The following is a 10,612-nucleotide window of genomic DNA, read 5'->3' as shown; positions in this document are numbered from 1 at the left end:
TTTTCTCCCCTTTTGGGAGGTCTTTGATGTGCCTCTTGCGGTTTGGGAAATATCTAAATCTCTCACCATCCACATCCCTCTTAATGACTTCCAGTTTCTTTTCAAAAACCTTTATGTAACCAAACATAACATCAAGTGTCTCGCCAGTTCCTTGTAATTTAATTTTTAAGTCATTCAAATGTTCACAAAAATTGTAAATGGAAGATTATAAGAGAGGGTTTCGTGTGCCAGCAAAAGTTACTGGCGTGCCATGTTTGGCACACGTGCCAGGGGTTGCCCACCCCTGGCTTAGGAAGAGCCACACTCAAAGGGCCAAAGAGCTGCATGTGGCTTGCGAGCCGCAGTTTGCTGACCACAGGCCTAGAACATGATCTCTATTGTTTTACTTGTGTATGTCTGGTCTTTTGTGTCTGATCCTCTTGTAGACTGCTTTGTATCCTCCACAGTACCTAGCATGATTCATGGCATATACCATACACTTAACAAGTACCTAAATGATTTTTATTGATTTTAAAATGGACTTTTTGGAAGAATAAAAATACTGCTACTTTTCCCTTTGTAATATATAAAACAAGGTTCCTTAGCTTTCTAAAGAACATAATATTATTATATGATCATAGGACTTTAACCTAATTTCTAATTATTTTAATAGGTAAAATCAAAGAGATTACTTTTAATCTTGTGGGAATTAAATTGGTTTTCTTTCCGTTTTTTTTTCTTATAAAAGTTTTTTATGGCAAACCAAATAGCCATTAAAATGATGTTAAGATCTATTTTTTTTTTGACATATTCTTCATCTTTGTAATGAGAGTTTAGATAAAATTAGGGATGGCAAATACATGATGGCATTCATCCTCCTTCATCCATGGCAGATAGTACTGATCAAAGAATTTTTTTCCTTCTGAATCCAGATAAAGATACAGAATCTTTCTCAGCACAGTACTCTAATTGATTAGAATGTAGGCATTAGCTAAAGCCTATTTGTCAACACTGGTCCAGATAATTTGTAAGACACTTTCATTCATATGAGTCTATGAACTAGAACTAAAAGCCACAGCTTCTGATTTCTTTTCAAATTTTGTTGTTGTTGTTGTTTTTTACAGTTTTACATGATAAAATTGATTTTTTTGTTGTATATATATATTAATGAATTTGAGTGTATTTATTCAACTGCCTTTATTATTCATTAACACTGTTTATATGCATTATTTCAGTGATCATGGTATTATTAAACCCATTTTGAAAATAAAGAAATGAAGACCCCACAGCTCTCTCTATGGAGCATGCCTGCACCTTTCCCCACCTCTTCCTTTCCCCTTTCCTCTTTTTTCTGTAGCACATCCCAGGGCCAATCTTCCCTCTTTCATCCCTCAAGGTGCATATCTCTCTTCCTTTTCTCATAGGCTCCTAGGGCCCTTCTACTATCTCTGTAACTTTCTAAATAAACTTTCCCTTATAATTTGAAAAAAAGAAGAAGAAGAAGTGAAGACCCAAAATGTCTATGCTATTGCCCCAAAGTCAACTACTTAGGTAGCATAGCTAGTTTCTAAAGCCAGGTCTTTGAATTGCTGAGTCAGAGCTCCATACCTTATATACTACATTGCTCTATGGTACTAATAGGTCTCTGGTTTTATTCCTTTAGATGGATGATGAAAATGCGCTTTCATTTCATGGTGTGGCTTATGTTAATATGGTCCCATTGCTGTATCCAGGTGTGAAGAGGATTCGGGGAGCTTTTCGTGTTTACCCTTATCTAGACAGCATGGTCTATGAAAAGGTCAGAAAAATTGTATAGAAGATATTATCTGTACCAGTTTATCTTTTATATTTGCTTACTTTACATATACATGCTAAAGATTATATATCTTTGCAATGGATGTTTGGAACCAATTGATATACTGGGATTTTAAATATAGAGCCTTGCTCTCATTCTGCCATTGAATCTCAAAAACTTTAGGCCAAATATTTCAACAATAATATTATATGTGAGTAGTCTAACCACCCCAATGAAAGGACAGAGATTATGAGACTTGGATTTTAAAATATCAAGATTCAATGATAAGCAGTCTAAAACAAACATGCCTTAGATTTAGACATACATAAGTTGAAGTAAAAGAATGGAAAAGACATACTATGCAAGTAGAAAATGTAACAGAGCTAAGTGGCAATATTTGTGTCATATAAAATAGACTTCAAGACAAGAAACATTACTAAAGACATAGGAGTGGCATGCCATAATGAGTAAAGGTCAATTAATCAGAAAGATAGAATTTATAAATTATAAATTATTACATAAAATAAGTGTATACATAGATTATAAATGTATACACCACTAACAAGAGAACCTCATAATACATGAAGCAAACCCCAACAGAATTGAAAGGAGAAATAGACAATTCGATAGTAACATTTAGAAATTTCAATATTGTACTCTCAATATTTAATAGAACAACTATATTATTAAAAAATCTATACTAAATATAAGCTTACCATGCAACACAGCAAATCATTCCTAGGAATCTACTCAAGAAAATTGAAAACCTGAATTTATACAAACACATGTATGTGAATGTTTTAGGCTACTGTGAACAGCATTATTCACAGTAGCCTAAAACTCATAACCATCCAATGTCCACAACTGATGAGTTGATAAACAAAATGTGGTATATCTATACAAAGGAATATTATTCCGTAATGAAAAAGAATGGATTACAAATAATATAATATGCCAAAATCATTGTATTTTTGGTGAATTATATGAAATGTGAATTATATCTCAATAAAGCTGTTTTGTTAAAAAAAGGAATGGGCTACTGATACATTCTATAACATGGATGAACCTCAAAATTTTTATGCAAAGAAGAAAGACACAAATGACTACATATTGTACAATATCACTTACATGAAATGTTCTCATTTCCTAGAGATGTTAAAATTTGAAAAAGTTTGCATTTTAGACTCTATGAAACACAGTAATTTAGGACTTTGAGTGATGATTAGTATTTATAATTTTTTCTTTAAAATTGTGGGACCATGTTCTTAGCAGCATTATTGAGGTACAACTGACATATACCTAAGGGGCACAATTTAAAGCTTTTGACATAGGTATCCATCTGTGGCACTATCACCACAATCACGATAGTAAGAATACCCATTACTGGCCAAAGTTTTCTCGTGACCTTTCCTGTTATCCTTCTCTCCTACTTCTGTTCAATCCCTCTGGGTTTTTTTGCGGGGGAGGGTGGGGACGGGGGGAGTCTGGCTTCTTTCACTCAGTATAAATTATATTTACATTCATCCATATTGTTTAATTTTAAAATTTCTGTAAGACTCTTTTCCAGGCATTGTAGTTGAATTTTCCCATGCAAAGTTATTATTTTGAACTGTAAACTTGCCCCTCTTCTTCTAATCATAATTGATAAACCAGTAATTAAATAATGTTTCTTGTACAGAAATAAATTCAACCATTTAAAGTTAATTTGAAATTATGTGCCAAAGATGAAAAGCTGTCTGGTAACAAGTTAATGAGATACAAAATCAAGCCGAGTTGAAAAGTCTTCTCTTAAGAATTTAAATAGACAGCTAGCTTCTGTGATGGTTTCACTTGCTCAACAAGTATGGGTGCAATAGAGTTTTTTAATTCCCCCATCTCTCTTTGTTTCTACAATGTTGAAATTATCTAGGAAACTAAGTGATGTTAAAGAATAATGTGGATTTCTTTTATTTGCCTATGATTCATTGAAATTTTTGTTTGTTTGTTTTTCAGACCAAATGTTCATTTAGCTTGTTCCGGGATACTGGGCATAATTTGCTTCATAATAACAAAGTAGGAGGAATTAATTCTCCATTGTCCAAACCAGTTGTTTCTAAGAACCTGAAAGAAGATAAAATAGTAAGAAAAAGATATAAAAGGAAGGCCTAGATCTGGGGATATGGTAGGTTGTTGAGAAGGTGATGATTTTGCTGATTTTGTTACATTCCAGAGGCTTACACTTATTTCTCATTTGGTGAATTGCCTCAATTTGATTTGCATTTTGATGCAACATAATGATTAGTGTTCCTGCCATTGTAAAGACCATATAAGAATTTCATTTTTAAGGTATGTTCATTTCTTTCAGCCAGCATCTGGTGTAAAATCTCAGAGCTCAGATACAGCTGTGGAAATTCTGGAAGCCACTCCAAACTACAATCCAGAAGGACAGGTAACTATGCATAAAGAGTTGGAAAATTAAGTTTACATTCATCAGTCCTTTACTGAGTAAGGTAGTATGTTGTAGTGGGAAATGCTCAGGAAAATGCTCATTGAATTACCATCCTTATTTACCATGACTGGTTTCTGATGTTGGGTAAATTTCTTTGTCTTGCTGAGACTTACTGAAACAAATAGGTACCAGATTAACTTTAAGGACTGTTCCAGCATTAAAAATTTATGTCTTTTATTAATGCTACTATTTTGAGCACTCTGAGGGATGCAAGGATGCCTCATCTGCAGCATTTATTCGTCTGCTCTCAGGACACTCAACAGTCTGGTGGGCGAAATACAATTGGTACATAACCAATGGCAATACAGAATTTTGATGAATGCTGTAGTAGAGGAATGCATACAAGTGCTGTGTGGGCTCCAACAAAACAGATTAGTAGCTACTAGAATGGGGCAATCTCAGAAATCTTCATGGAAGAGGTGGCATCCAAGCTAAGTAGTGAAAGAAGAAGAGAAGCCTTTGCCAGATGAAGATGGAAGAAGAGGCATTTCAGGGTCAGGGAACAGCTAGAGTCAAGGCACAAAGAAGATAGCAGAATTTGGGGTACATCAATTAATTCAATGAATGGTATAGAGCAGCAGTCGCCAACCAGTGGTCCGCAGACCACTGGTGGTTCCTGAGGTCTGAAAGGTTGGCAACCGCTGGTTTAAGGAAACCTTGGGAGCAGTGGTCGCTAACCAATGGTCTGTGAACCACTGGTGTTCCATGAGGTTCATAAGGTTGGCGACTGCTGGTATAGAGAAATGAAAAAAAGAAGAGGTTCTAGGAGGTGAGAAATGAGAGAGAGAGAGTGATCTGGGTTGTAGAAAGGCTTTGAAAGGCTTGCTAAAAAGTTTGGACTTAATTCTACCTATCCTTTATAATAAAAGGATAATATGCAAATCAACTGAACAGTGGAATGACTGGTTGCTATGACACGCACTGACCACCAGGGGGCAGATGCTCAATGCAGGAGCTGCCCCCTGGTGGTCAGTGGGCTCCCACAGGGGGATGCCACTCATCCAGAGACCAGGCTCACAGCTGGCAAGTGCAGTGGTGATGGCGGGAGCCTCCCCTGCCTCTGTGGCAGTGCTAAGGATGTGCAATTCAGGCTTAGTCCCGCTTAAGGTGAGTGAACCTAAGCCAACAGTTGGACATCCCCCAAGGGCTCCTGGACTGTGAGAGGGTGCAGGCTGAGCTGAGGGACCCTTCCCCCCCCCCGCCAACACACACACACCGAGTGCACGAATGTCATGCACCAGGCCTCTAGTATATATAAAAAAGCCTAAGCGGCCAACTGACCGGCTGGTAGCTATGATGCACACTGACCACCAGGGGGCAGATGCTCAACGCAGGAGCTGCCGAGCAACAGAGCGACAGCAACTTTGTAGAGTGATGACCGCTCAGAGGATGTTAGACTGTCAGTTTTGGTCCGATCCCTGCAGGCCGGGCCAAGGGACCCCACCTGCCAGAGGGACCCTGCTCACTCCACAGATGCCCTTTGAGCCCTGGCACCACCCCAGGTGCAGCCGGCCAGGGCGGTACCACAGGAGGTTGGCTCCAGGGCATGTCCGGCCCGTCTCGCCCAGTCCTGCCCCACCGGCCACCTTCTAATTAATTTACTTTCAATGTGCATGAATCCGTGCACTGGGCCTCTAGTAAGTAATAAGGGTCTTGAGCCTCATTTTAGGGACTCACATTAAAGGTTTTTAAACTTATGTGGAAATAAGCCCTTATGTGTGTTTCAAGGCAAAACTCTTGCAAGGATGTGAAAAAGAGAAACAGAACTTAGAGTAGGGACTTCAGATGTCAGTTTATAGGTTTTCCTGAGAGTACAGATGAGTATTGATGACAGTTTGAGTTAAGGAAGAGATCATAGAGAAAGTCAGAAACCTGCAGAGGCACGGTGGAACCGGGAAGCTTTGAGGTGATGAAGAAAAGTTAAAGGTAACTCAGGTTTCAAGCCTTTCTTTCTGGAAGGGTGACACAATCATTAAGAGAAACTTTAAAAGAGAGGTTGATATAGGGGAAATGATAAGTTGGATTTTGGACACGTTGCATTTAAGATGCTAGCAAAAATCTGGGTAGAAATGTCCATCAGGTTGCAGTTGGTAGATGGTGGTGAGCAGGCTGTGAGTGGGAATGTCGGGAGGTTATGAGGAGAATATATCTGCAGAACTCATGAAAGAGTTTTGGTGGAAGAAAGAATGGCACTCACCTAAAATAGTTCCAAGAAAGGTATTGAACAAGTTGAACAGGGCTTCAGCTGGGGTAGACGTTTCCAAGAATAAAAGAGAAAGTGGTTCCTTCCCTGCAAGAGATAGCCACTGTTGTTATTTTTCTGTCTGGTTATTTTTCTGTGTAAAACATATTTTAAGTTAAGATTACACTATATTTATAGCTGTCGATGCACTTTTCTCACTTATTATATTGTGAATATTACCTTATGTTACGATTTTTTTCATAAATATTTTTTTTACTGAAAAGAATAAATTAGAAAAAAATGTCTTTACAGCAATATGTAGAAGCAGGGACATACATCGTGTTGGAGATTCAGCTGAACAAAGCCTTGGTTCCAAAGCGATTGCCAGAGGAGCTGGCCCAACGGTGTGTAGCAATGTTCTCATACTTGTTTTACAAAAGCAATTTAGGTATAAGTAAAAGGAAGTCAGTTTGTGACCATAAATGTAATTTTCCCTAGGCCAAACATCAATTTTCTGCCCCCCCCAATAAAGTTTCTTATATTTTCTTACTATAAAAGCAGTATATGCCTTTTATAAAAAATTTGAGAAATTGAGATTAGCCACAAAGTATGAAGACACACAGATTTCTACTCACCCATTGATAACTGCTTTTAATACCTTGGTATTTATCTTTCTAGAGTTATTGTAAAGCCACTCTACTATATGAACACATATTCCATGTCACATTAATATACTAGTATGTAATTTTTAAGAAACTATTTTTAAATTGTACCAGAGTCCTTTGATCATTTTTCTAGGAAATTGCCATTTTATCTAGGTTATCCAATTTGTTGATTACAGTTGTTCATGGCATTCTTTTTTCTTTTTCTCATTTCTGACTTTAGTAATTTGAGTCTGTTTTCTTTTTTCTTAGTCCATCTACCTAAGAATTATCATTTTGTTGATCTTTTCAAAGAAGCAGTCTTTCTTGTCTTATTGATTTTCCCTATTGTGTTTCTTTTCTCTTTCATTTATCTTTACTCTAATTCTATTACTTCCTTCCTTCTGTGAGCTTTGGGTTCAGTTTGCTCTCTTTTTCTAGTCCCTTAAGATATACAGTTAAGTTGTGTATTATATTATTGTGTGAGTTAGAGCTGTAAATTTCCCTCTGAACACTTCTTTCACTGCATTCCATAAGTTTTGGTATGCTGTGTTTTTGTTTTCATTCATCTCAAAGTATTTTCTCATTTGCCTATGATTTTTTTCTTTGACCTATTATTTTAAAGCATGTTGCTTAATTTCCACATATTTGTGACTTTTCCTGTTTTCCAGTTTTCTTCCAGTTATTGATTTCTATTCTCATTTCATTGTAATTAGAAAATATATTTTATATGGTTTCAATCTTTTAAAATTGATTGAGATTTATTTTGTGGCCTGATATATAGTCTATCCTGCAGAATGTTCCATGTGCACTTGAGAAGAATGTGTACTCTGTGATGTTAAGAGGAATGTTCTGTATATGTCTGTTAGATCAAATTGCTTTATACTGTTAAGTCTTTTATGTTCTAAGTAGAGGCCCATTGCACGAAGAGATCTGTGCAATAGGCCTTCCTTCCCCTGGCTGCCAGCACTGGTTTTCCTCCGGCACCCGGGACCCAGGCATTTAGTTTGGCCTCAGCGGCTTGGCTTCTCCGCTGCAGCTGCAGTGAGGCTAGGCTTCTCCCCTCTGGCCTCAGCGAGGCTTGGCCTCTCCTCTGCGGCTGCAGTGGAGAAGCCAAACCTCTTCAGTCTGGCCAAAGCCTTCAGTCTTTGCTCTGCGCCTGTGTATGCAAATTAACCGCCATCTTTGTCAGGTTAATTTGCATAGTCACTCTGATTGGCTGGTGGGCATAGTGGAGTGACACTGATTTGCATGTTTCTCTTTTATTAGTGTAGATTGATCTTCTGTCTGATTGTTCTACCCTTTTTTGAAGTGGGGTATTAAAATCTCTATTATTAAAGATCTGTCTAATTCTCCCTTCAATTGTCTCAATTTTTGCTTTATATATTTGGGGTCTCTATTATTAGGTACATATATGTTTATTATTGTTATATTTTATTGCTGTCTGAAACCTTTTAGATATCTATCTATCATCTATCTATATTGTTCTTCTTTATCTCTTATTATCTTTTTTTTATATTTTATTGATTTTTCACAGACAGGAAGGGAGAGAGACAGAGAGTTAGAAACATCGATGAGAGAGAGACATCGATCAGCCGCCTCCTGCACATCTCCCACTGGGGATGTGCCTGCAACCCAGGCACATGCCCCCGACTGGAATCGAACCTGGGACCCTTCAGTCCGCAGGCCGACGCTCTATCCACTGAGCCAAACCGGTTTCAGCATCTCTTATTATCTTTTTTATTTCAAGTCTATTTTCTCAAGAAATATAACCACCCCAACTCTGTTTTGGTTACTATTTGCATCGGATGTCTCTTTCTATCCTCCTACTTTCAATTTTTTGTGTATTCTTATATCTAAAGGAAGTATCTTGTAGACAGCAGACAGATGGACACTGTTTTTGTTTTTGTAATTACCTTTAAAAATTAAAAATGGAACTGTCATTTGACCCTGTCATCCTAGTTCTAGGAATATGTCCGAAGAAGCCTGAAACACCAGTCAGATAGAAAATATGCATCCCTATGTTCACTGCAGCATCATTTACAATAGCTAAGCTCTGGAAACAACCCAAATGCTCATCAGTAGATGAGTGGGTAAAAAAGCCGTGGTACATATACACAATGGAATACTATGCAGCTGTAAAAAAAAGAATTTCTTACCTGTTGAGACAGCATGGAGGGTTCTGGAGAATATTATGCTAAGCCAGTCACATGATCTCACTTATATGTGGAATCTAATGAACAAAAGAAACTGACAAATGAAATAGATGCAGAGACATGGAAGCATGCAACAAACTGATGATTCTCAGAGGGAAGCGGGGGAGAGGTGGGAAGATATTAACCAAAGAACATATGCATATATGCATAACCTATGAACACAGACAATAGTGTGGTGAAGGCCTGGGGAGTGGGCAGAAATGGGGAGGAGGGGTGAATGGGGGAAAAACAGGGACATAAAAATATAAATCCAATCCACTAATCTCTGCCTTTTAATAGGAAAATTTAACCCATTTATATTTAATGCAATTACTGATAAAGGATTTACTTCTACTACATATCTATTTCTAATCTGCTTGTCTGTTCTTGAATTTCTTCATTACTGCTCTTTTAATATTTGATTAGCTTTTTATAATGTACCATTTAGATTTCCTATTTTCTTTCCTTAATGGTTACCTTGGGGATTACAATGATCATCTTAAACTTGTAACAATTTAGCTTTAATATTATACACTTGGTTCCTCCTATATATCTCTATCCCTTCCTCTTTCTATTATTACTGTCACAGATTATAGTTTATACATTGTATACCTATTAACAAATATTTATGATTATTATTTTATGCATTTGCCTTCTAAAAAAAGAGGTAAGGAGGGGTTACAAACCAAAAGTACAATAATAATGGCTTTCATAATTACCTTTACCAGTGTTCTTCATTTTCTCATTTACCTTTGAGTTCCTTTCATTTTAGCCTGAAGGGCTTCATTTAGTATTTCTTATAAGGTAGATCTTAGTAATACTCTCTTAACTTTTGTTTATCTGGGATTGTCTTAATTTTTCCTTCATTGTTGAAGGATAGTTTGCTGGATATAGAATTCTTGTTGGCAGTTTTTTTCCCCCCAGAACTTTAAATGTTACCCAAATGCCTTCTGGCCTCCATGGTTTCTGATGAGAAATGATCTGTATTGAGATTATTGAAATTATCTATTAATCTTATGTGATGAGTCACTAAATTCACTGCTTTGGAGATTTTCTTTTCTTTTGACAATTCTACTATAATGTATCTTAGTGTAGAGCTCTTTAGTTTTATCCTTCTTGGTGTTTGATAAGCTTCTTGGTTGTTTAGATTCATATATTTCATCAAATTTGGAGGTTTTGGCCATCAGTTCTTCAAAATTTTTTTCTGCCACTTTCCCTCTGTTTTCTCTTTGTATTCCCATAATGTGTTCATTGTTTTTACAAATACTAGAGGCCTGGTGCACAAAAATTTGTGCACTCGTGGAGAAGGAGGGGGCCCTCCGCCTGGCCTGG

General features: G+C 37.1%; 1 protein-coding gene across 1 annotated transcript in view; it reads left to right on the top strand.

Moving 5' to 3' along the window:
* Positions 1-10,612, top strand: part of CFAP70 (cilia and flagella associated protein 70) — an 87,257-nt gene that overhangs the window by 32,332 nt on the left and 44,313 nt on the right. The window contains 5 exon segments of the mRNA XM_015562111.1: positions 1,643-1,777; positions 3,767-3,894; positions 3,896-3,935; positions 4,119-4,202; positions 6,757-6,892. Of these exon segments, the coding sequence (XP_015417597.1) occupies positions 1,643-1,777; positions 3,767-3,894; positions 3,896-3,935; positions 4,119-4,202; positions 6,757-6,892 (523 nt within the window).

Source organism: Myotis davidii, unplaced genomic scaffold, assembly GCF_000327345.1.
Source record: "Myotis davidii unplaced genomic scaffold, ASM32734v1 scaffold134, whole genome shotgun sequence".
NCBI classification, from domain to species: Eukaryota; Metazoa; Chordata; class Mammalia; order Chiroptera; family Vespertilionidae; genus Myotis; species Myotis davidii.
This window is presented reverse-complemented; position numbering and strand designations above follow the sequence as displayed.